At 45.1% G+C, this 26,560-nt stretch overlaps 2 protein-coding genes across 3 annotated transcripts; one reads left to right on the forward strand and one right to left on the reverse strand.

Annotated features, from left to right (window-relative positions):
• The first annotated feature begins 5,956 nt into the window (after positions 1-5,956).
• LOC123136608 (putative clathrin assembly protein At5g57200) lies at positions 5,957-9,495 on the forward strand. The gene is made up of 15 exons (XM_044556031.1): positions 5,957-6,095; positions 6,239-6,308; positions 6,448-6,545; positions 6,719-6,857; positions 7,027-7,154; positions 7,246-7,338; positions 7,414-7,464; positions 7,571-7,636; positions 7,724-7,789; positions 7,871-7,951; positions 8,081-8,152; positions 8,245-8,415; positions 8,508-8,586; positions 8,768-8,886; positions 8,985-9,495. Exons 1-15 carry the CDS (start codon positions 6,015-6,017, stop codon positions 9,402-9,404), a joined length of 1,734 nt encoding a protein of 577 aa, XP_044411966.1. The 5' UTR covers positions 5,957-6,014; the 3' UTR covers positions 9,405-9,495.
• Positions 9,496-9,651: 156 nt separating this feature from the next.
• Positions 9,652-18,173, reverse strand: LOC123136609 (glycosyltransferase BC10). Of its 2 annotated transcripts, XM_044556033.1 has the most exons (11): positions 17,949-18,173; positions 16,795-17,307; positions 16,581-16,679; positions 15,064-15,164; positions 14,914-14,985; positions 14,398-14,488; positions 13,436-13,516; positions 11,039-11,095; positions 10,834-10,956; positions 10,699-10,737; positions 9,652-10,169 (listed from the first exon to the last, which is right to left on the reverse strand). In XM_044556033.1, exons 2-11 carry the CDS (start codon positions 17,173-17,175, stop codon positions 10,041-10,043), a joined length of 1,173 nt encoding a protein of 390 aa, XP_044411968.1. In that variant the 5' UTR covers positions 17,176-17,307; positions 17,949-18,173; the 3' UTR covers positions 9,652-10,040. The 2 variants fall into 2 exon arrangements, with proteins under 2 accessions (XP_044411968.1, XP_044411967.1); XM_044556032.1 differs by having other exon boundaries at positions 14,914-15,164.
• Positions 18,174-26,560: the final 8,387 nt, after the last annotated feature.

Consider the following 26,560-nt stretch of genomic DNA (forward strand, 5'->3'; position numbering starts at 1 on the left):
AATCTCAGTCGTTGGATGGACGATCGACGAAGGAGAGCGCTCCATTCCAGCGAACCGTTATCCTTGCTTGGTGGCCCTACGATGAGCGATGAACGGCTGTAGAAGTACCAGGCACGCTGAAACAGGGGATTTTCAGAATTGGGCCTGACAATACCCCCCGATTAAGCTGGAGCTTGTCCTCAAGCTCTAAACGCAGGGAAAACCTTTTGGATGAAGGCTGAATCCTCCCAAGTAGCTTCTTATGGAGGTAGGTTTGCCCATTTCACCAACCATCTGACCACAGGAATGCTTATATTGCCCTGCTTTTTGGGAACGATCTTTCTTTCCAAAACAGCTTCAGGTTCAATTATGATTGTCCCATCAGGACCAACCAGTGGAAGTTTGGAGGAGGGCACCACCCTGGGACCAATATGCCTCTTCAGTTGACTCACATGGAATGTGTCATGCAACTGACAGTCTTCAGGCAGAAGCAGTTTGTATGCATGGTTTCCAACTTTGTTCAGAATCTTGAAAGGTCCATAAAATTTGGAGTGCAATTTGATGTGTTTGTGTAAGCTGAGAGAAGTGTGTCTGTGAGGTTGGAGTTTAAGATAGACCATTTCTCCCACACTTAACTCTCTTTCCTTCCTATTTCTATCAGCAAAGAATTTCATTCTAGCTTGTGCTTTCAGGAGGTTTTGTTTGATCACTTCCACTACTAGCTCTCTGTTATGTAGTAAATTCTCATTATCCTCACAAATAGTGTCAGGTAGAGCTGATTCAGCTACCATTGGAGGAGGAAAACCATAAAGGGCTTGGAAAGGGGTCATCTTCAAAGATGTATGGAAACAAGTATTATACCACCACTCAGCTAGGGATAGCCAGCCATGCCACTTCCTTGGTTGCTGAAAGCACATACATCTCAGATAATTCTCCAAGCACTGGTTTACTCTCTCTCTATTTGTCCATCTGTTTGTGGATGATAACTAGTGCTCATGTGTAGCTTGATGTTTAGTGACTTGAACAACTTCTGCCACAGATTGCTGGTGAAAATCCTATCTCTGTCAGTCACTATCACCAAAGGCATGACATGTAATTTAAACACATTGTCAGAGAAGGCTCTTGCTATAGACTGCACTGTGATGGGGTGCTTCATAGCAATGAAGTGAGAGTATTTAGTGAATTTGTCAACTACCACTAGAATTAAGTTCTTGTTCTCTGAGGTAGGCAAGCCCTCTACAGAGTCCATACTGATATGAGCCCATGCAAAATCAGGCAAAGGAAGTGGTTCCAACAACCCAGGATAAGGGGTATGTTCAGACTTGTTTAATTGACACACATGAAAACTTTTCACAAATGTGATCACATCCTGCTTCATACCTTGCCAATGGAATACTAGTTTAACTCTGTGGTAAGTGGCTCTTTCCCCAGAATGTCCTCCTAGCTCAGATGTATGAAAAGTTGCTAGTATTTCCTGCCTTAAGTTAGTGGTTTTGCCCACTACCACTTTGTTGTTAAACCTCAGTATGCCATTCTTAAAGGAATAAGCACTACTATTGTTTTTATCCACAGAACATGCAGCAATTAATTCCTTGACCTTGTCATCCTGTTGATAGCTGTTGACTACTTCTTTAACCCAGGTAGGAGAAGTAGTTGTAGTAAACAGTGCAGAGACTGCATGCTTTACTCTAGATAATGCATCGGCAGCCCTATTTTCTTTGCCTTTCTTGTATTCAATAGTGAAGTTGTATCCCAGTAACTTCAACAACAACTTGTGCTGGATGCCCTCAGTAATCTTTTGCTCCTGGATGTACTTCAAACTCTCTTGATCTGTTCTGATAATTAAGGAAGTAGCAGAGAAGTAATGTCTCCATTTCTTAACAGCTTCAATGATAGCTAGAGCTTCTTTATCATAGGTACTTAATGCAGCAGCTTTAGGGCCTATACTCTTACTAAAATAAGCAAGTGGTTTGCCCTCTTGCATTAATACAGCTCCTAACCCATATCCACAAGCATCAGCCTCTAAAACAAATGGTTTCTTGAAATCTGGCAGGGCTAAGACAGGAGTGTGAGTGAGTTTATGCTTTAGTGTTTCAAATACATTCTGTTGCTCTTGTGCCCAAGAAAATGCATCTTTCTTCAAGCAATCAAAGAGGGGCCTGCAAATTATCCCATAGCCTTGGATAAATCTCCTGTAATATCCACTTAACCCAAGGAAACTTCTCAGTTCTGTTACTGTAGTAGGAGCAGGCCATGCTTTAATAGCCTCAATCTTAGCAGGATCAGTAGAGACTCCCTCAGCATTAATGACATGGCCCAGATATTCAATTTCTGTCTGACCAAAGGAACATTTTTCCAGCTTGGCATACAACTTATTTGCTTGCAGTATGTCAAATACTTGCTTTAGATGATCTATGTGCTGTTCCATGGAAAAACTGAATACCAATATATCATCAAAAAATACTACCACAAACTTAAGGAGACCAAATAAAAGGTTCATCAAAGCCTGAAATGAAGGAGGTCCATTAGTAAGTCCAAAGGACATTACTAAATATTCAAACAGGCCCATGTGAGTAACAAATGCAGTTTTTGGAATGTCCTCCTCAGCCATTCTGATCTGGTGGTAGCCATTTCTCACATCAATTTTGGAGAACACTTTAGCCCCTTTCAGCTGGTCCAACAGATACTCAATAACAGGGATTGGATACTTGTTCTTTATGGTAATAGCATTTAATTTTCTGTAATCAGTACAGAGCCTCCATGACCCATCCTTTTTCTTGACCAACAAAACAGGAGAAGAAAAGGGACTGGTACTGGGTCTGGTAATTCCATTTTTGAGTAATTCTAGTATGATTTTCCCTAGAATTTCTTTTTGGTGCTAAGGAATTCTATAGGGCCTTTGGTTTACTACCTTTGCTCCATCCACCAGAGGAATCCTGTGATCACAAGGCCTACTAGGTGGAAGTTCAGTAGGCTCCTGAAACAGTTGCTCATACTGGTCTAGCAGTGGTTTTAATGTAGCAGGAATTTCCTGAGCAACTGCTACCATGTGGGGGCCTGCGGTAGTGAATAAGAAGAAACCACACACAACTTGCTCTACTAGTTTTTCTGTGTTGTCAGCTACTTCAGTGATAGGAGTGGGAGGCATTGTTTCATCCACAAATGTTATAAATTGGCCTGCAAGACTGGATATCTTCATTTCCATCTTAATAAAATCCATTTGAATGGGGCTATATTTCCTCAACCAATCCACTCCTAAGATAATGTCATATCCTTTTAGTTCCAACACTCTGAAACTGTCAGTGAAGGCATGGCCCTGTATTTCATACTGACAGTTCTTGGCCTGAAACTCACTCCAGAGAATGCCTCCACTAGCAACCACCACTTTAGTTTTTGGTGTGGGACTGGGAGTGACATTCAGTTTACTAGCCATTTGAGGAGATATGAAAGTAGTAGTACTTCCACTATCTACTAGTGCTGTTGCCAGAGTATTTCCCAGTTTAACTGTTAATATGAAAGTATTTTTAGCAGCTCCAATTCCCATGGCTGCATGCATGGATACTTTCAACACAGTGTCATCAGTTAACTGCTCTATATTTTCCAGCTCAGTGTCATCATAGTCTGCCACATAAATTGTTTCAGGATTTCCTTCCTCTTGGGCCTGTAGAGCCTGAACTTGTGCTCTCTGGCTCATTTTGCACACTTGCCTGTGACCTGGCACCCAAGGCTCTCTACACTTATAACACACTTGATTCTGCTTAGCCTGTTGTATGATCACATTTCTGTTTGGAGTTGTATTAGCAACCAGTGGTTTGGGCTGTTCAAACATGACCTGTCTTCTTGGTTGAGGCACATACTGCTTATTTTGCACTGATTGAGAAAGAGGCTGAGATTTCTCCATTCTTCTGGCATACCACACAGCAGTTTGAAGATCCTTTGGTTTAAAACACTCCACTAAGCTTCTAATATATGGATTGAGGCCTGACACAAAACTGGAGACATAATAATCATCAGGTATAGCAGGTTTTTCTCTTCTCATTCCATTCACTAGCTGCTCAAATTGTTCCACATAAGCAGCTACTGTTGTTGCTTGATGTGCAGCATGAAAGTTACTGACCACATCACAAGTTGACTCCACAGAAAACCTATCTGATAGGTAAGAACAAAACTTATGCCATGGCACATTAGATGGTGCATAGCCAGTACCCCTCCACCACTGAATAGCAGGGCCTTTAAGATAAGAAATAGCCAGCTCTGTTCTATGCTCAATTGGAGTTCTTGCAGCAGCAAAATATTGCTCCAGATTCTGAATCCATGATTCAGGGTCTTGCCCTTCAAATTCAGAGATGTTCAACTTAGCAGGCTTGACAGTAAGAATATTCCTTCTTCTGTAATAATTCTCAGCCCCCTCATCTTCTTGCATTTCTTCTAACTGAATTACATCTCTCTATGCTGTCTGAAGGTGTTCTTTTTCCTTGTTTTGCCCATAGTGTGGGTGTCTGTAAGGAATTTTAGGAGTTCCATCCATGTTCAGTTCCTTACCCGTCTGATCACGCAGAACAGCAGTACCAATCGGCAAGGGTGCTCCTTTTTCAGGCATGGCAACAGAAGGAGGAGTAGGTGCTTGCAGTTGTTTAGGCCGACCAGGAGCCACTCGTGGTGAGTTGATCTGGTTATCCTTCGTTTGTACACTGCCTTGCCCTTCTACACCCTCTTCTTGAGCTGATTCAGGATCTAACAGTAAGCGACTGAAGTTATCTTGGATCTTATCAAAGTTCTTCTGCATCGTAGCAAAATTTCTGTTAACCGTCGCTTGAAACTGCTGGAATTCCTTGCGATCCTCCTCTCGGTCCCGCTGCAGTGTCTTGATGTCCAACTCGAGGGAGTCGAGCTGCAATTCCGCGGTGGACCCTGAATCAGCATGGCCCGTCATGATTTCGCTGCCAGCTATCACCACCATAAAGGGTTGGGAGGGTGGGATTGCTTGTCACCGTCGCCGTCGCCGCCGCCTGCGCCCGCCTCCGATGGCACACGGTCAGATCACAAGAGCTGGAATTTTACCACCAGAGAATTACTCTCGGGCAACCAGACTGCCTCTCTGACTGCACCTGAACGCTGCCACTAACTGCCTCCGCCGCCAGATCAGAGCTTGAAGAGGGATTTGACAGCCGAAGCCAACCTCTACAGCGCTCCAATCAACCCCGCCGCCGAGGAAAGACTGGCCTCTGATACCAATTGTCAGGACCCGAGCCCCGATCTACTGAATTTTAACTAGAACTAGCGAATTTCAGACAAGAATTTGGGGAATTTGAGCTAGAATTTTCATTGCATTAGCAAGGGAAAGTAGATAGCACGCCACCGGCGGCTAGGGTTTACACCCAATAATTCTTGTACATGCCTCGAATGGAAGAGAAGGCTGGCTTTTATAGCCATTACAGAACTAGAAAGCAAAAAAGAAGAAAGCAAAGCGCACATGGCGTTGTCGGGCGATGAATAGCTTTTCCCGCGTCATCTCAGCCGTTGGATGGACGATCGACGAAGGAGAGCGCTCCATTCCAGCGAACCGTTATCCTTACTTGGTGGCCCTACGATGAGCGATGAACGGCTGTAGAAGTAGCAGGCACGCTGAAACAGGGGATTTTCAGAATTGGGCTTGACACGGTTGCGGGCGGTTCTTCTTCTTCTTGGTCCTTCCATGCGTTTCTGGACAGAGCTCCGCGGTAATCGGACACATACGAACACCACGTCACCACCCATGATTCTTTCTCTCTCTCTCTCATCGTGCTCAAATTATTCGTTCCCGCTTAGGCGTAGGGGCGAACGGACGCCAGCTGCATCGCCCGCACCGGCACCGATGGAGCTAGCTAGCTTTGCCAAAATTAGCGCGAGGGGTCAACGAGAGCCAGCCCTGGAGGGGGGCCATTCCCCCACCCCCACCCGCCGGTTGAGCAGAGGGAGGCAGCGAGCGAGGGAGGGAGGCAGCGAGCGAGGGAGGGAGCCACGGCGCGGGGGTGATCGTGGGGTGGGGGAGCCTGATGGGGTCGTGGCGCAAGGCCTACGGCGCCCTCAAGGACTCCACCAGGGTCGGCCTCGCCAAGGTCCACAGCGACTTCAAGGTCAGTCACTGCCACCAATGCATTACGCATGCATGCATGGGCGATTCATTGTGCGGTCAATTTCTCCATTCTCAATCAATCGCCAGCGAACGCAACGCAAAATTACAATCTAGCTTTGCTTGGGGGTTGGGTGGGTTTGACAGGATTTGGATATTGCCATTGTCAAGGCGACCAACCACGTGGAATGCCCTCCCAAGGAGCGCCACGTCAGAAGTGAGCAACCTATCCGCTCTTTCATGGCCTAGCAAATTATAGGGACGATTTCTCTTCTCTTTTTTTTCGTTTCTTCTTTTGCATGGCTCGTCAGATTCATCTCGTAAGCTTGTGATTTCGTCGTCTCGCATTGTTGCAGAAATATTCTTGGCAACCTCGGTGACCCGCCCTCGCGCCGATGTCGCCTACTGCATATACGCCTTGTCGAGAAGGCTGTCCAAGACAAAGAATTGGACCGTGGGTGTCCTTCCTCCTTGCCTCCTACTCCATGGGTTCCATAAACACTCTTATATTATGGGACACAGGAGTATCAATTTTCTCATCCTCCACTCATGTTCTAGGTTAGAAAACCATGTTTCTACCCTTTTCAGCACATTAACTACTGCATTGTTCATGCCATCTTATTGTAGGTTGCCTTAAAGACGTTGATAGTGATACACAGGCTTATGCGAGAAGGCGATCCTACTTTCAAGGAGGAGTTCCTGGCCCACTCCCACAAAAGAAACCTTTTGCACATGGCGCGTTTCAAGGATGACTCGAGCCCATTAGGTTGGTCCCTTGCAATGCCTCCTTTTCCTCCCAAGAACAGGGAAAAGGATATGCAACATCCTTGCATCAAGGAGGCAAGACACCCGAAGGCAATGGCATTTGCATTTCCCGATTCTTGATCGATAGAAATGGCGCCTCAACTGATTCACCTTGTTCTTGATCTTGGCAGCTTGGGATTGCTCCGCGTGGGTTCGCACCTACGCGCTCTTTCTGGAGGAACGGCTTGAGTGCTTTAGGAATCTAAAATACGACATCGAAACCGAGCGTCCGATGAGATCTCCCCAGCATTCTGCCATGGTAGGGACTATGTCTTTTACGCAATCATGGCGGCGAAATTTTGTTTATTTGCCTTGTGCGGATGGAAAGGTTGTGATCCTGAGAAATGCAGGCACATAGTAGAACCAGGACGCTGCCCTGCCTTGATCTTATGGAGCATTTGCCTTCATTGCAGCAGCTGCTCTTCCGGCTTATGGGCTGCCAGGTCTGATCACTGCCCTGTTACGTTACTGGCTCTGAGAACTGTTTACTAGCTGAATTCATGTTTTCACCTTTGCAGCCTGAAGGTTTAGCATGCTCAAATGACCTTATTCAATATGCATTAGCCTTGGTAAACCACAAGTCTTTTTTTTAACTACAAAGGTTGTCGTTTCCATTTTACAATATATCATTTGATCTAAGATATCTTATGGCGGTGTGTTGCATGCATGCGACAGGCTTTGGAGGAGAGCTTTAAAATATATTGCGCAATCAATGATGGAATCATCAACCTTGTTGATATGGTAAAGTGATTTTTCATGACATTGTATTTGTTAATATCTCTGATGAAGTATAACCATAGATTTCCGGATCTCATTGGTATGATCCAGTTCTTTGACATGCCGAGGTATGATGCTATCAAGGCTCTTGCAATCTATAAAAGAGCTAGCATGCAGGTCTGTCATCTTCTTTATGCCAAATTTGTCTTCTGTTATTGCTTTGAATTCTAGCTTAGAATTTTTTTGTCTAATCCGCAGGCAGAAAACCTTGCTGATTTTTACGAATTCTGCAAGGATCTTGAGCTTGCCAGGACATTCCAGTTTCCTACTCTCAGACAGGTTGGTTCCTCATCATCCTGCTGCACATCCCTTCACCTTGATCTTCAACGATGGAAGGCTAAATGACTAACTTCTTCATCTCATGAGCATGGTGTTCTAATGTGCTTTTCATCGCGTAATGTTCTACAGCCACCCCCATCATTTCTTGCAGCCATGGAGGAGTACATCAGAGAAGCGGCACGTCCCACAATCAGGAGACTGGTGAGTGCAGTCCTGTTCTACAAATAAGCGCAAGTGGCACAGCAGTTCTGTTGTAACACTCTGTTTGGTAACTCTTCCTGTTGCCAAAACAGGACAGTGAGAGGAAGCTACTAACATACAGCCAGGAAGCTCCAACAGAACCCGAAAAGCCGGCCGAAGAGGAGAAAGAAGAACCTACAAAGCTTGAACAAGAACCGGTGCCTGACCCTACGCCTGAGCCTGAACGACAACTGCTGGCAATGGAAACCACTGGAGATTTACTCGTATTTCTCTCCATAAGCTTTTTTCCAGCCCATTTCTGTTCATCTCCTCTGAATCTCACTACTGTCCTTTCCTGCTTGCATGCTTTATGCAGAACCTGGATGAGGAGGTGAATCCCTTTGTCGTGGATCTTGATGAACACAACGCGCTTGCACTCGCTATTGTGGGACCAGGTACAGAAGAAGATCGCCACATATCCCTCTCCTGTCAAACTCTCTAAAATAGCATCATAATTTACAAGCATGGTTGCCGAAACATTGATCATCTAATGTCCAATTAACTTACCTGCATTGTTGCTCCCAAATGTTCTTCGAGAAGGCATCATCAGATATTCTTTTTGGTCTCTGCATGTAGGAGATGGAAGCAAAGCATCAACTTGTCAAAACTTGTTTTCTGGCAGCACATCTGGATGGGAGCTGGCCCTCGTCGCTGCTCCAAGCCGCTTCACCAGCCAACCAATGGAGACCAAATTGGTCAGCATAATACCGTTGCTAGTTAGCTAGTTTCTGTTAGAACTCAGTAAAATTCAAACTGATCAGAATCACTTGCACATTTTCCATCTGATTAACAGGCTGGGGGCTTTGACATAATGCTACTCGACAGCCTATACGAAGACAGTGCGAGGAGGCAGCAGATCACCCGCGTGACCTACAATGGCAGCCTTGGACAAGCCAACAACCCCTTCGAAACGAACGACCTTTTCGCCATATCCAACAGCTTTGCGCCGCCTTCCAACGTCCAGCTGGCAATGGTGACCCAGCAGCAGCAATACTTCCAGGCTCAACAACATCAGCAGCAATGCTACTACCAGCCCCAGCTGCAGCAGCAGCAGCAGTATTTCCAGTCTCAGCAGCATCAGCACCAGTATTTCCAGCAGCAGCCTCAGTATTGTGTGCATCCGGCCGGAACTTACAATCCGTTTGGTGACCCTTTCACTGACCTTGTAACACTGGATGCTCCTCCAAAACAAGGCAATTTAACTTTGCTCTGAATTGCCCGGCCCTGTTTATGATCTCAGTCAATATAGATGGGTACTCCCATTCTCAGTAGAGCAACCAGTACAAATTGAATTCTTCTGTTGGGTTAAGATGATGTTACACTGCTGACCTTTGCAATATCCACATTTCAAACAAACATGACAAGTACAACTTCATTTTGTATACTAACTACATTAAATATTTCCCCAGCAGAGTAAAAATAGGTCAGAAATATAAACATGTCGGCAAAACTGAGCAAGCTAGACTATAAGGCTGCTCTCATTTCATAATATGTGTCCAAAAAGAATGGGCCGAACGTGACAAAAACCCTGTTCCTCAAGAGATGGGAGCTAGGAAACTAAAAAGGGAAAGCTAGAAATACAAGAATGAGAGGAAAAGGTAAAATGGACAGCTAACAGAAACATGCACAAGGCACAATGGATTACAATGAGGGCAGTGTCCATATACTAAATAGATATCACATCAGCCCTACCTAGGGTCCCAGAATGACAGGGCGTCGCTATTGTTGTAGCAACGACATGTCTCTGGCCCTGGATCTCTGTTAAGAAGCTAGGTATCAATTGCAAAATTTACATAAAAGAAAAAATCCTAGGGGAATCCTAGGCCAATGGCAAAGAATCGTGTAGAATTCAAGCAGATGTGTAACTGGGAAATAGCTTCAGTAGATTGTTGACAGCATCTGGGTAAAATTTTCTTGCAAAAAGGAAGCACGGTCTCTTTCTTCCGTTCAATATACATGGGGTCGATGTCACAGTTCTCTGCAATATAGATAAAGAAATATGTCAAATCATTCATGTCAATGCTACAACACGACTATTTGCATCTAGAAATTTTGCTGAATTATTTGAATGGAATTCTTCAGAATGACTGCTGATGACACGAACACAATATCTTAATGTCCATTGGATGGCGGTCTGGTAATAGGATTAGTGAGGCATAAGGGAAATGTCTTATTACCAACTGGTTGTGCTAGTCTTTTGTACTCTTGTATGACTTGTATGCATGCTGAAACTATGCAACAATAGATGGCTGCTTGCATCAACCGATGCAGAGGCCGGGGGTTTCCCCTCCTTTCGGAAAAAAATACATCCATAAATAGTAATCACATGCAAGGTATGTTTTAGTTAGATTCCTAGTACATGAATGCAACAATTCAAAACGAAAAATATCTTCAGGCATTCACAGGCAAGTACCAAGTACTAGATCACAACAATCAACTAATGATCACCAAGTCCTAGAAAAATCATATATTGTGATTGGGCGATAAGGAGGAATTGTTATGCTTACAGTCTCATCACTTGCAATGTGCACAATCTCATTGAAATACTGCAGAACATTTAAGTAGTTGAGTCAGTGTATAACATACAAATCATGTTAATTGGCAAAATTGTGTTTCCCATTTTGCAAGATAAAAGCATATACCGTTATGTTTCTTAAGAGTTCATAGGTAATATCAGCAGCTCTATAGGACCTCGGATGCCATTTCCCCTCAGACCAGTCAACATGTGTCACTGAATAATTAGAAATCCCGCCAGGATCTACTATCTGCACATTAATGTGGAAGTAAATAATAAAAGCAAATGGAGAACGGAAAGCTAGATATCGGTTCAAAAGATTTATTACTAACTTTGAACAAGGTTGGCAAATAGTGCTCATCGGCGATACAGTTCCGTCCCACTGTTGGCTGCAAAACACAAGCAAAAACATTGCTTATCTAAAACCAACTTTTAAAGAACAGTCGCAAGGTGAAACACAAAGCATAGGTTCTGAAAACAGCATGAGAACAATCATGGCACCATGTGATGTGGCTATTTGAGCCTGATTTTATAGCCTGAAATAGAAGGCACCTGTCAGCATGTGATATGGCTATTTGAGCCTGATTTTATACAGTGCCACACTCTGCTGAAATAGGAGGCACCTATCTGAAGGTCTGTGAGCATTCGTTTGAAGCACTATTCCCCATGATTCCATGTGGTTTTTTCTATGAAGCAATCGAAATAAGGTACTGTGGCAGAAGCCTTCTCCGAATTTCAGATCATTTTCAGTTATACAACTTGAGGTTTAGACCCAAACTAACTGTTATGGCGCTGCTAGAAGGAGGGCGCGAGAAGACTGGCGGGGGGCCTTTTTGCCCATGGCCGGGCAAGAGGGAAGGGATTTCCTTCTTAATTCTTGCTTGATTAGATTGATACATCTCCTCTCTTTATATAGAGAGGTTTACTTGACTCTCAAGCAAGGCTTACTTGACCCCTAAGCAAACGACCCTTATCTCTAATTAACCCTAAGACTAATGAGCCTATTACGTACTCTAGCACTACACCCCACCTAGACATGCAGCTTGTCCTCAAGCTGCAGCCTAACCAACTTATAACCATGACTCGACGCAACACAAACCTAACACCTAAAAACAAGCCTTTTACATCTCGGCTTCTTTTATTATTCTCAACCTGAAATGGACTGGGACGCTTTATTTTGGACCCCTTAACAAAAAGTGGACACCATCCGCACGTCGGACGTGCACGTGTACACCTGGATCCCATGGACACCACCTGGACCAAAGGAGTGCATGTGTATTGCCACCTGGAAGTGGTCGCAAGAGCGACCAGCAGAGGCGCCCTCGCGGCGGCCGGCGGCGGAAAGCAGTGGTGCTACGCGGTGCGCTCCTGTCGGTGACACCCTGCCTTCTCCCCGCCGGACTGCTGTTCGTCTGCACCGCACAGGAAAGAGTGGAGGGCTTGCGATGGAGACTGACGAGGAAGGGTGCGCCTCCCCACCCGCCGATGTCGCAGACTTTGAGGACGCTGCCCGCGGGGAAAACAGCATGCCCGCCGTCCGTGGGGGAAACCGCATGCCCAAGATCCCCGACGCAGCGGACAAGATCGAGGTCCTTTGCGCAGCAAAGGGCAACTTGAAGGAGCGGCAGCTGCAGACCACGCATCTCCCGCACACGCCGACGCGCTAGGAGGCCGCGTGCAGCAGCCTGCAGCCTCACCGCCGCCGACACGTGGCGGGTAGCGATCCAAGACTGAAGCGGTGACGGCGACGGTGGGACTTGATCTGCTGGATGTGGACGCCCTGGGATGGCGGCGGCGCTGATGGGAACGAGGTCGTCGCACTCCCGTCGTAGGGCATCCCATACTGGGCTGCGGAGCTGACCGGCGGTGGCTGCTGCAGCTGTAGCGGTTGCTGCAGTGTCGCGCCGGGCAGCGGCAACGGCTGCTACGGCGGAGCGCCGGGCGCGGCGGAGGCCGCCAGGAGCGGCGTCTGCAGCTGCAGCCAGGGCTGGGCGGTGGTGGCGATGGATGGCAGCTGCGGCGGCCCGGCGAGCGCGGCGAAGGCCGCCTGGTGCGGCGGCTGCCACGGCAGACACGGCGGCACGGGGGCGGCGATGGGCGGCGCAGCTGGGGGCGGCCCGTAGGACCCGGCCAAGAACATGTGGATATCCTGGACCGTCTGGGTTAGGTTCCGCAGCACCCCGGACACCTCCTCCCAGGTGAGGACGGCGGGGGCGGGCGCGATGGAGGATCCCGGCGCGGGCAGGAGCGGGGTGACGGTCGTGGTGGTCACCGGAGGCGACATGGTGACCGACAGCGGAAGAGACGGGCTTGCCGGCGGTGAAGACATGATCGAACCGAAGCTAGCTGATATCAAATTGTTATGGCGCTGCTAGAAGGAGGGCGCGAGAGGGCCGTCCGGGGGCCTTTTTGCCCACGGTCGGGCAAGAGGGAAGGGATTTCCTTCTTAATTCTTGCTTGATTAGATTGATACATCTCCTCTCTTTATATAGAGAGGTTTACTTGACTCCCAAGCAAGGCTTACTTGACCCCTAAGCAAACGACCCTTATCTCTAATTAACCCTAAGACTAATGAGCCTATTACGTACTCTAACACTAACACCTTAGCATTATTATCAAATGTTATTCTAAAAAACCTACTTATGTTCTCGTAGAAAAAGAGCTAGCAGTTATCACTGTATGCATGCAACAAGCAATGACATAACTGGCATCAAAGGAGGGGAACATACCTTGCAATATAGCTTGAATTTACCGTAGTAGAGGTTGTCTGCCATAATCAGTATAGCATGCCTTCTTGTTATAGCAAACCACTACAGGAAGCACAAAATTACTCAGCAAAGCATGAAAAAATCCAAGTGATTACATATCTGCAATAGGAAGGATAAGGTGCAGTCTGTGCCTTTATATCCAAGTCACCTTGATACACAAGTTAGGATAGTATCAATCTGTTTAGTTTTTTTTTTTAAGTTTGTTAGTGCTTAACTTCTCCCTCACATTCGGCTTAAGCTTTTTCTTTCCCAATTCCTCTATATAAAGAAAGGCTGGCTATGTGATCCTGATCGAGCTATCTGTAAACTTATTAAGAGATTAGTATCCAAGCCCTAAGTTACCACTGTACCTACCGGCATGCCATTTGCGGCACTTGTGAAGGTGAAGGTTGTAACCCCTCAACTCAAAACCCACCAGGTCACCACGACTACTCTAGCACATGAGACCAACTTTCTCTGCAAGTCCAATAATACCCTCAGCTATAAAACCATTAAGTGTTACAATCTCTTACCTCTCAACTGGTCAAAACAACCCCCTCTCCCTAAAACATTATAATTTTGGTTGATGTGACACTAAATGTTTCTATGACAGTGATGTGGGCATTGATACAAACGGCCCCATCATCATTTTTTCTTTACTTAGGATTCCACTCTATATAGAGTCGCCTGTTGGGATGCCAGATAAGCCAAGACAACTGATGTGGCTGCTAACATACCGAGGCCCACTCATGAATCTAGCCTAGGGGAAAGGACCGAAAGGTGGACAGTTTCAGTAGTTGGAGGGTGAGAAAGGAATGGCTGGAGGTGTTTTCTGGACTTCTGGAAGAGTTGAGGGTGTAAAATGGACTTGTTCCTTTGTGATACCAGACATGTTGTGGTACATTTTATAAAACACGGTAGTAGTAGTAAAGCAAAACATGTACCTGCGCACCCTTCCTGAAGTCCCTGTGCTCTATTTCAGGAAACATTTCTATAGAATACCTTCCACTTCCATGAGGACCAGGATCCAGGAAACTGATAGTATGGACAAACAATCAATAGAAGGCTAAAGACATAGACATATTTTACTCTGCCATACAAAGTGGGCAGCAAACATATCTCCTTGCTATATTCTTTCAAAAAGGAAGTTACAGGTAATGTATTCTAAACTATCCTTTCGATGACGTATGTGCTGTGTGCATTCCTTTGACATAAGAAATACAAGTGAAAAGTTATAGTGAGATAAAACATGCACAGTGGAGCATCTGCCATATTCCCAACCGTTTCCATGTAAATAGATGATAAGCAAAATTAGACGAAAGGAGTATAGGTATTGTCATCGATACATGAGTTGATATCTTCTAAATAGCAATATGTGCTCTTGACGCTACCCTACATTTCTGTCTTTTGTGTTTTCTCTCTGCTTACAGGTATCCAAATATTAGTTAAATTGCTCTTACCTGTCAATGAAGCTAACATTTGTTCCCATCAGATAATTATAGATGTAATCAAATGTATGTAGTGGAATACAGCTGCCATGCAAAGAAAAGGATATTAACATACTGGAAGAAAACTGACTAAGGAACCCTTTTGCAAGAATTATTGAAAACCTGTCAGAAAGCAAGACGAAAAATTGATTATCAATATCTAGCAATGCATTTCCTAACAGCCTTTTCTCTGCATCAACCATTGAAACCCTGCCCCATACTACCTGCATTATAAAGAAATTACAATGTTTAGTTTTATAAAGAAAAACATGTAGCTTAAACTAATAACATGATGTGCTGTATACAGAAAAATGACAGGAATCACAAATATCTGTAAAATTCTAGAAGTTGGGAGTAGTTCTTTTGCTGCAAAGCAGTATAATGGTCTTCTTAATTAAGATAACCAACCCCGTATAAAACACAGGAAGTTGCAGCCAGACAAAAAAGCTCATTTCACATGCCTGCCTACAAAAGACAGCAAGTTACAGCCAGGCAAAAAGCTCATCTCGCATGCATGACTAATCCAGTTGCATTCAGATATTCCTATGTCAACTGTAATGAGTTCCACCAATATGTCAACTGTAATGAGTTCCACCGGTATATTTTTTTCTATGCATGTTGGAATTTTCTATCTCAATGCATTCTATCATCCAATCTTCCCCATAATATCACAAAACATCTGTTATATTTTGGTAGACTAGCTGAATATTTGTGCTTTGCTACGAAAAATATATACTGATCATGTTAAACCAATGTCAATGAGCCTGCCTTACATCTCAGTTGCATTCTTGTGCTCATCTGAGTTCAGCCAAAACCAGTATCATGCATGGCCTACAGCCTCACACATTCACACCCACACCTAGTCATGCTTCTTTACGACCCTTGTAGCTCAATTTTATTTTTCTAGGAAGTGGTTAAATTTGTTTATTAAACGAGCTTAGCAATGTTTCATTGAGTTGGTTAGTTTTTCTTTTTTGTTAAAAGATTTTTTAGCAAGGTGAAAAAAGGGAGAGAAGGAAGGCGTGGATGAACCACCACCATCTTTCATTTACAGAAAAGATTTTCTAATCTTGCGGAAATTCCATAAGGCACATGAGACAAAGTCTCAATAGTAGAAACAAATTCCATAAGGCATACAAGACAAAGTCTCAATAGTAGAAACATCATTAATCTTTTATTATATAGAGACATAGTATGGTTTATGGTCAGATTATGAGACTTGGGCATCCTGTAATATGAGCAACATATAGTTATCTCGGCACCCATTTTTGTATGAGCAATCAAGTTAAATTCCATCATTGTGGTTTAAATAATCATTCAATAATGATATATAGACAATCAGTCACCATTGTACAGTACTCCCTTTATCCATGTACTACTACCCAAATGCAGCCTTATACCCTTGTACATATTTCTAACTGCGGTATGATCCATATTTGTTACTGTTTTGCTAGTTTTGCATATCAATTAAGAATGTAGCGAAAACACAAACGATGACAAGATTTTCTTTCTCAACAACGTGATAAAGTGTTAAATTACAATGATCTTTCTTACTTATTTGAATTCCATCGCCTGATTAAACGTGTGGATTAAGATAAACGGAGAAAAGAAGCATACTAAGTGGGGGTGGAACTTCGTACCTTTTCACTGCGAATTTCTCGGCCCACAAACAAAGGACTAGAATGCACAGGCTTTTCACGCGATGCATGGATATAGATGGAATATCGTCCCTCATGGCCCTGTATACAGAAGTTCAGGCACACCATTTCTCATTTTAGATTAAGAAAAGTGTTTCTACATGCAGACATAATATAAACTCTATATATTCGTCTAAAAGGAATATCAGCACAGAACCTGCAAAAATCTCTCCCACAATTTCTCGAAGGGCAATGAACCAGGTGTCAAGAACATAAATGCAATCTTTGGCTTCTTGGACACGGGCATAGGCATTGCAAGCAAATCTCTGATGACCACAGACGAAAAAACCTCTTGATCGGTCAGCTCCCGCCGGGTCACAGCAGGGAGCCAATCCTTAAAGGGAGTACAAACACTTGAAGCAAAGAAGTAACAGGTCGAGTAGCGCCGTGGAGGATAGACATAAGCCCCGATCAACGAAACACAAACAATTGACAGTAGCACAATTATCCACATGGGCTTCTTGGCAGTGCGGTGGCGCGGATGTGGCATGGCTGTCATGTCCTTGCTGCCCCGCTGCCACACCCACGATACTTTCATCTCCTTGCCATTGCAGAATCAATAGTAATATATCCGGATTATACCCTCCGCATATACTTCAGAACACCAAAACTACATGCCACGTACCACACAGGGTGAGAACAAAATTATCCCCCCAATGCTGCCACCTTTCTGCAATGCAAGGTTACACGAGATTAATCCATGAACCACATTCATCTACAAGAAACAAAGCAATGGCGATCACTCAAGAGATGTGTCATGTACGAAGGGAATACGGCAAGATGCCACGCAACAACGAAATCGTCCTGAACCTTCTTATATGTCATTCTATGAGATCTACTGTTTTTTCTTATCTTTGTCACTTGTTTCGGTTGTGACAACCAAGTTTGACATGTAGGTCCCAAATAAACATTTCGAGTTAATGACATGTCTAGACGATTAGAACAACAAAAGCATGAGGAGGCGATCTCCCTGTCCAAATCAAATCACAGGGCATGGTCAAAATGGGAGCTGCTTCCAAAAGTCAACTCGCGGTCAAATCCCATGATCCCCACCGAACGCATTCCCAATTCAAACCCGATAGCCGCCTTGACAAAACGCGCAATCCCGCGCCAAATCACGCGCGCCACGCCCAAATCACCTCACGAAGCCCACCCGCAAACCGGAGCCCCGGCGCCCCAAACAGCACGAGCACCAGGGCCGGAACGCAGCAGCAGGCCGCGGCCGTCTCCGGGGCGTCCCGCTCCCCAATGCTAGGAGGCCGAGCAGGAGCGCCGGGCCGTGGTCGAGAAGGTGGGAGGAGGAGGACTTACACGCAAGGTGGAGCGGGAGGAGGGAGCGTCGTGCCCAGGACCAGGAGGCCGTGGCGCGTCTCGTCGCGGGGCAGGATCCGGGGCCCGGCGGCGGCGAGATCGGAGCTAGGGCTGGCGCAAGGCGGTGGGCGGTGGCGGAGGTGGTGGGAGGGAGGGGAGACGAGGTGGTGGTGGTGGTGGAAGTGGGCGAGGAAGGGGAGGACGGATTTAAAACAGAAATGGATTAATTAATATGGCTCCCTCCCGGCTGTTTATTCTCTTCGGGTGTTACCCTTTTCCGCCACCCAGTTAAAGTGTGGAAACGGGAGGAAGATAAAGTGGCCTTATATATTGATTATACTCCCTCCTCCCAAAATAAATATTTTAATTTTAGTATACAACTTTATACTACTCCCCCATTTAGGTGTGTAAGTCATCTTACGAAACCAAATAATCTCAAAACACTTAGACACGGTGCATTAACTTCTACCTCGTTTCTTGTTTCTTGACATATCAACCAATAAGGATGGTCATAGTGGGGAGTAACTTAGAGTAGTAACATGCATACGTTACTACTCTATGTTACTACCCTTATAGTGGGAAGTGTCATATGTGTAGTAACATACACATGTTCATTTATTGTCTTGTAGACTCATTATGCATTGGAAACCGCTATGTGATGGTAACATATTATGTTACTCTATTTGCCTCTCTCATCATTAACTACTTGCCACATCACCAATTTTGCTTATGTGGCATCTATGTTACTACCTATGTTACTCCCACTATGAGGCTGGTCATAGTGGGAGTAACATAGGTAGTAACATAGATGCCACATAAGCAAAATTGGTGATGTGGCAAGTAGTTAATGATGAGAGAGGCAAATAGAGTAACATAATATGTTACCATCACATAGCGGTTTCCAATGCATAATGAGTCTACAAAGTAATAAATGAAGGCAACTATGTTACCACACCTATGACACTACCCACTATGAAGGTAGTAACATAGACTAGTAACATATGTATGTTACTAGTCTAAGTTACTCTCCACTATGACCAGCCTAAGAGATGTGGGTGTGCATGCTTTTAATGACTTGAGACTACTAAACACGACATGCAATGATTAGTTCATTGCATGCAATGCTATTAATTAGCAAATAAACATTAAGTTTTCTCGTTTTCCCCTCCTACTTGGTCATGGTGCACAACCTAGGATGACTTATTCACCTAGACGGAGGGAGTAACTCCTTTCCTGTTTATAAGGCTTATCTCAAAACTTTCGTTTTCCCGTTTTATAAGTCTCATTTCTATTGCTTCACATCACACACTCAGATATCAAGGTGCATTAAATTACTGCATGCAAGGATTAAAAGAAAACTCACCAATGCATGTAGAAATTCTTAGTTATTTATTGGTCATGTATGCATGCATTGCAATTAATAATTGTTTCATGAAAATGAGTGTATTAATTGAGTACTTTTGTAAACTATCAAAATTATTTCAATACTTCCTCTCTCTCAGTTTACAGGGCGTGCGCGTACCTTTAGGTCGTCAATTTGACCAACATAATACAAGTCATATATTACAAAAAAAATATACGTGCAGGACTTGTAAACTGAAACGGAGGGAGTACTCATAATCTACCTTGGTTGGTGAGATTTTTTAGTTGAGCCCTGCAAATCGGAAAGGAGGGAGTAATAAAGTTAGTACAAAGTTAAGACACTTATTTGGGGACTGGGCGAGTATATAAGAACGTCCATTGTTTCCTAAAAATTGGCAGCGTAAAATCTTACCTGCGTCCTTGGTTCAATTCAAAATAAATACTCCCTTCCATTTTCAAATAGGCGGCGTATAAATTGAGCCAAAAGTCAATACTTTCTAAATATGATATACCAAATCGATATTAGTGTATCCAGCATTATATATATTTTCATAATGTATTTCTTCAAAATTGTAGTTGTTGATATGTCTATATATTTGGTCGAACTTATAATTTATTAACTTTTTAACTAAATTTATATGCCTACTTTTGGGATGGAGAGGGTAGGATTAGACTAGAAATACTCAAAATACTTGTAGGAGAAATGGATGTATCTATACGTGTTTTAGTTCTAGATAAATCCATTTTTTCGACAAGTATTTAATTTTGAAATAAAAGGTAGATCATTCTACCTTATGCATTTCAAAACAGGACATGAAACTTATGTTACGCACCATGGTGCAGAGGCCATAAGTTGCCTTGGAAGAGAAGAGAAAGACAGTGGGGGATAGGGGGTGTTTAGAAGATATTACATGGCATCTGTTTAGTAGCTATGCTAGGAACTAATTTGATGCACCCATAAATCTATAGACTCCTTGTCCCTTGTGCGCATAGCCCTATTCATCCAAAGTGATAAGAGTTGGACAGCATATTGTCTGGTGTAAGATGGTGACCAACGGTTGAGGTGAAAAACCATGTCATTCCTAGCATGCCATAGCGTGACAGTACATGCAGCAAAAAGAACGTGCACTTTCCTGGCAGCAGGCCAGCAGAAATGTAGTTGCTGCACAAACTCCATAATGCCCGGGGAACAGGAGGCATGACTGGCCACATTCAACTTGCTCCAAACTGCATCAGCCGGAGCACATCGTAGAATTATGTGACTGATGGATTCAGTGGCCAGGCAGATATCGCAATCAGGATGAGAGGCAATAGAAAACCATCCCTTCTTTGTCATATTGTTCCGCGTGTTGAGCCGCCCCCAAAAAGCGAGCCATAGAAAGATCCGGTCTTTGAGAGGGATGATAGGATCCCAGATCCATTGTGCGAACGTACACGACATACCTTTGAAATTCAGCAACCCATAGATATACGTTGTAGTGACCTCTCGGTGGCATATGGCGGTTCGGCGAAGGTCCGGGTGCACCGTAGCAGGCAGCACATCCAGCAGAAGAGAGTTGAGACAATGCAGCTCCTGAACCGTAGTTGTTGAGAGGTTAGGATGCAAATGAACATCCCAGCCGCCATTGGCATGTTGGAAATATGCCCTAGAGGCAATAATAAATTAGTTATTATTATTATATTTTCTTGTTCATGATAATCGTTTATTATCCATGCTATAATTGTATTGATAGAAAACTCAGATACATGTGTGGGTACATAGACAACACCAAGTCCCTAGTAAGCCTCTAGTTGACTAGCTCGTTGATCAATAGATGGTTACGGTTTCCTGACCATGGACATTGGATGTCGTTGATAACGGGATCACATCATTAGGAGAATGATGTGATGGACGAGACCCAATCCTAAGCCTAGCACAAAGATCGTGTAGTTCGTATGCTAAAGCTTTTCTAATGTCAAGTATCATTTCCTTAGACCATGAGATTGTGCAACTCCCGGATACCGTAGGAATGCTTTGGGTGTACCAAACATCACAACGTAACTGGGTGGCTATAAAGGTGCACTACGGGTATCTCTGAAAGTGTCTGTTGGGTTGGCACGAATCGAGACTGGGATTTGTCACTCCGTGTAACAGAGAGGTATCTCTGGGCCCACTCGGTAGGACATCATCATAATGTGCACAGTGTGACCAAGGGGTTGATCACGGGATGATGTGTTACGGAACGAGTAAAGAGACTTGCCGGTAACGAGATTGAACAAGGTATCGGGATACCGACGATCGAATCTCGGGCAAGTACTATACCGCTAGACAAAGGGAATTGTATATGGAATTGCTTGTATCCTTGACATCGTGGTTCATCCGATGAGATCATCGTGGAACATGTGGGAGCCAACATGGGTATCCAGATCCCGCTGTTGGTTATTGGCTAGAGAGCTATCTCGGTCATGTCTGCATGATTCGTGAACCCGTAGGGTCTACACACTTAAGGTTCGGTGACGCTAGAGTTGTTATGGGAATTAGTGTGCAATTACCGAATGTTGTTCGGAGTCCCGGATGAGATCCCGGACGTCATGAGGAGTTCCAGAATGGTCCGGAGGTAAAGATTTATATATGTGAAGTCCTATTTTGGCCACCAGAAAATGTTCGGGATTTTTCGGTATTGTACCGGGAAGGTTCTAGAAGGTTCCAGAGTGGGGCCCACCTGCATGGGGGGACCCACATGAACGTGGGTAGTGGGGGCAAGGCCCCACATCCCTGGTCAAGGCGCACCAAGATCCCCCCTTAGAAGGAATAAGATCATATCCCGAAGGGATAAGATCAAGATCCCTAAAAAGGAGGGATAACAATCGGTGGGGAAGGAAATGATGGGATTTCTTTCCTCCCACCTTTGCCAACGCCCCAATGGACTTGGAGGGCAAGAAACCAGCCCCCTCCACCCCTATATATAGTGGGGAGGCGCATGGGAGCTTCACCCTTGCCCCTGGCGCAGCCCTCCCCCTCTCTAACTCCACCTCCTCCTCGGTAGTGCTTGGCGAAGCCCTGCCGGAGAACTGCAAGCTCCACCACCACGCCGTCGTGCTGCCGGAGCTCTCCCTCAACTTCTCCTCTCACCTTGCTGGATCAAGAAGGAGGAGACGTCCCCGAGCTGTACATGTGTTAAACGCGGAGGCGCCGTCCGTTCGGCGTTAGATCGGATCTTCCGCGATTTGAATCGCCGCGAGTACGAATCCCTCATCCGCGTTCTTGTAACACTTCCGCTTAGCAATCTACAAGGGTATGTAGATGCACTCCCCTCTCTCTCATTGCTAGTTTCTCTATAGATAGATCTTGGTGACTCGTAGGAAAATTTTGAATTTCTGCTACGTTCCCCAACATGGCAAACTGAGAGGCGACTGTACAACTATTGTCTCTTGCATAGGAGTATAGAACTGGCAAGATGAAACGAAGACGGCCAACCCCTAGCCACTTGTCATGCCAGAACGAGATCATCTGGCCTTCACCGAGGGAGCAAAACGTCGAGGTTGTGACCGAGGAGATGCATTCCTTGAAACCCTTCCAAATAGCAGTGTCTCTGTTGGCTGAGCTGTGTGGAATGCGAGTAGAACAGTATTGATGGGCGAACCACTGATAGCAGGGGACATCGGAGCTCTGTAAAACCCTAGCGGTGAACTTGCATAACAGCGCATGATTGTGTGCTGTGAGGTTCCGAACACCCATCCCCCAGCGTCTTTTAGCATGGAAACATAATCCCATGCAACCAAACATTGACCACCCTTGACAGAGTTCTTGCCTTGCCAGAAGAAAGCACGGAGCAAACTTTTGAGTTTTGTAATAGACTCCTTGGGCCATTGAAAGCAAGTCATGTAATAGATTGGGATGCTGGCTAGTACTGAGTTGATCAAAATGAGGCGACCCCCCCCCCCCAGGACAGAAAAGCAGCGAGCCAACCGGATAGTCGTGTGTCAACTCTGTGAATGACTGGCAGAAGCATACCATGCTTGATTTTGTGAAGAGAAAGTGGAAGCCCCAGATATGAGCATGGAAAGGACGAAACTGGGCATCCAAACAAAGCAGCGATCTCATTCGTAGTGTCCATGTCAATATAAATAGGGATGAGTGTGCTTTTGTGGTAATTAATCTGCAGTCCGGAGAAGGCAGAGAAGGCATCTAGAATCTGTTTGATAATTGCAGCTTGCTGGATATTTCCTTGGAAGAGAATTAAAGTGTCATTCGCATACTGCAGAACTGGAAACATGCGATCCGCGCCCAGAGGGTGAATTAAATCAACAGATTCAAACTGGGAGCAGCAAAGTCTTTGTAGAACATCAGCAACGAGGTACGGAGATATGGAATCTCCCTCCCGCAGCCCTCTTTTGGCAATAATGGGATCGACAAGCTCCCCGTTGACCATAACCCGAGAAGTTGCCGTGGTCAGAAAATTACGGACCCAGGTGATCCATCTTTGTGGGAAACCTCAAGCCTCCATAATACTAAATAGAGCAGCCCAGCTAACGGTGTCAAAGGCCTTCTGAAAATCTAGCTTAAGGACCACCATAGGTAGCTTGCTCCTGTGAGCAGTTTGTACCATATCTGCAGCCATGGCAAAATTTTCAACAATTGATCGGCCTTTGGTGAAGCCAGATTGGAGCGAGTGGATCAACTCAAGTATGCGGTGTTGAAGCCTCCTTGCAAGAACTCTAGTGCCAAGCTTAGGCACGCTGTGCACGATAGAAATGGGCCGAAAGTCGCGCAACTCAAGCAGGTTTTCTTTCTTAGGCAAGAGGGAGATGTAAGTTGTGTTGATACCAGCAAGATGTTGGGTTTCGTAGTAATTTCAAAAAATTTCCTACGGCGCACACAGGATCATGTGATGCATAGCAACGAGGGGAAGAGTATTGTCTACGTACCCTACGCAGACCGACTGCGGAAGCGATGACACGACGTAGAAGAAGTAGTCGTACGTCTTCACAATCCAACCGATCAAGCACCGAAACTACGGCACCTCCGAGTTCGAGCACACGTTCAGCTCGATGACGATCCCCGGACTCCGATCCAGCAAAGTGTCGGGGAAGAGTTCCGTCAGCACGACGGCGTGGTGACGATCTTGATGAACTACAGCAGCAGGGCTTCGCCTAAACTCCGCTACAGTATTATCGAGGAATATGGTGGCAGGGGGCACCGCACACGGCTAAGGAATCGATCACGTGGATCAACTTGTGTCAACTTGTGTGTTTAGAGGTGCCCCTGCCTCAGTATATAAAGGAGCCAAGGGGGGAGGGTGCGCCGGCCAGGAGGAGGAGGCGCAGGAGGAGTCCTACTCCTACCGGGAGTAGGACTCCCCTCCAATCCTATTCCAACTAGGATTCCCAAGGGGGAAAGAGGGAGAGGGGTGGCCGGCCACCTCTCCTAGTCCTAATAGGACTAGGGGAAGGGGGGAGGCGCGCAGCCCCCTTGGGCTGCCCCTTTCTCCTTTCCACTAAGGCCCATGAAGGCCCATGTGGTTCCCGGGGGGTTCCGGTAACCTCCCGGTAACCCGGTAAAATCCCGATTTCACCCGGAACACTTCCGATGTCCAAACATAGGCTTCCAATATATCAATCTTTATGTCTCGACCATTTCGAGACTCCTCGTCATGTCCGTGATCACATCCGGGACTCCGAACAACCTTCGGTACATCAAAATGCATAAACTCATAATATAACTGTCATCGTAACCTTAAGCGTGCGGACCCTACGGGTTCGAGAACAATGTAGACATGACCGAGACATGTCTCTGGTCAATAACCAATAGCGGGACCTGGATGCCCATATTGGCTCCTACATATTCTACGAAGATCTTTATCGGTCAGACCGCATAACAACATACGTTGTTCCCTTTGTCATCGGTATGTTACTTGCCCGAGATTCGATCGTCGGTATCCAATACCTAGTTCAATCTCGTTACCGGCAAGTCTCTTTACTCGTTCCGTAATACATCATCTCACAACTAACATATTAGTTGTAATGCTTGCAAGGCTTATGTGATGTGTATTACCGAGAGGGCCCAGAGATACCTCTCCGACAATCGGAGTGACAAATCCTAATCTCGAAATACGCCAACCCAACATCGACCATTGGAGACACCTGTAGTACTCCTTTATAATCACCCAGTTACGTTGTGACGTTTGGTAGTACCCAAAGTGTTCCTCCGGTAAACGGGAGTTGCATAATCTCATAGTCATAGGAACATGTATAAGTCATGAAGAAAGCAATAGCAACATACTAAACGATCGGGTGCTAAGCTAATGGAATGGGTCATGTCAATCAGATCATTCTACTAATGATGTGACCTCGTTAATCAAATAACAACTCTTTGTTCATGGTTAGGAAACATAACCATCTTTGATTAACGAGCTAGTCAAGTAGAGGCATACTAGTGACACTATGTTTGTCTATGTATTCACACATGTATTATGTTTCCGGTAAATACAATTCTAGCATGAATAATAAACATTTATCATGATTATAAGGAAATAAATAATAACTTTATTATTGCCTCTAGGGCATATTTCCTTCAGTCTCCCACTTGCACTAGAGTCAATAATCTAGATTACACTGTAATGATTCTAACACCCATGGAGCCTTGGTGCTGATCATGTTTTGCTCGTGGAAGAGGCTTAGTCAACGGGTCTGCAACATTCAGATCCGTATGTATCTTGCAAATCTCTATGTCTCCCACCTGGACTAGATCCCGGATGGAGTTGAAGCGTCTCTTGATGTGTTTGGTCCTTTTGTGAAATCTGGATTCCTTTGCCAAGGCAATTGCACCAGTATTGTCACAAAAGATTTTCATTGGACCCGATGCACTAGGTATGACACCTAGATCGGATATGAACTCCTTCATCCAGACTCCTTCATTTGCTGCTTCCGAAGCAGCTATGTATTCCGCTTCACATGTAGATCCCGCTACGACGCTTTGTTTAGAACTGCACCAACTGACAGCTCCACCGTTTAATGTAAACACGTATCCGGTTTGCGATTTAGAATCGTCCGGATCAGTGTCAAAGCTTGCATCAACGTAACCTTTTACGATGAGCTCTTTGTCACTTCCATATACGAGAAACATATCCTTAGTCCTTTTCAGGTATTTCAGGATGTTCTTGACCGCTGTCCAGTGATCCATTCCTGGATTACTTTGGTACCTCCCTGCTAAACTTATAGCAAGGCACACATCAGGTCTGGTACACAGCATTGCATACATGATAGAGCCT

This window comes from Triticum aestivum, chromosome 6B, assembly GCF_018294505.1.
Source record: "Triticum aestivum cultivar Chinese Spring chromosome 6B, IWGSC CS RefSeq v2.1, whole genome shotgun sequence".
NCBI classification, from domain to species: Eukaryota; Viridiplantae; Streptophyta; class Magnoliopsida; order Poales; family Poaceae; genus Triticum; species Triticum aestivum.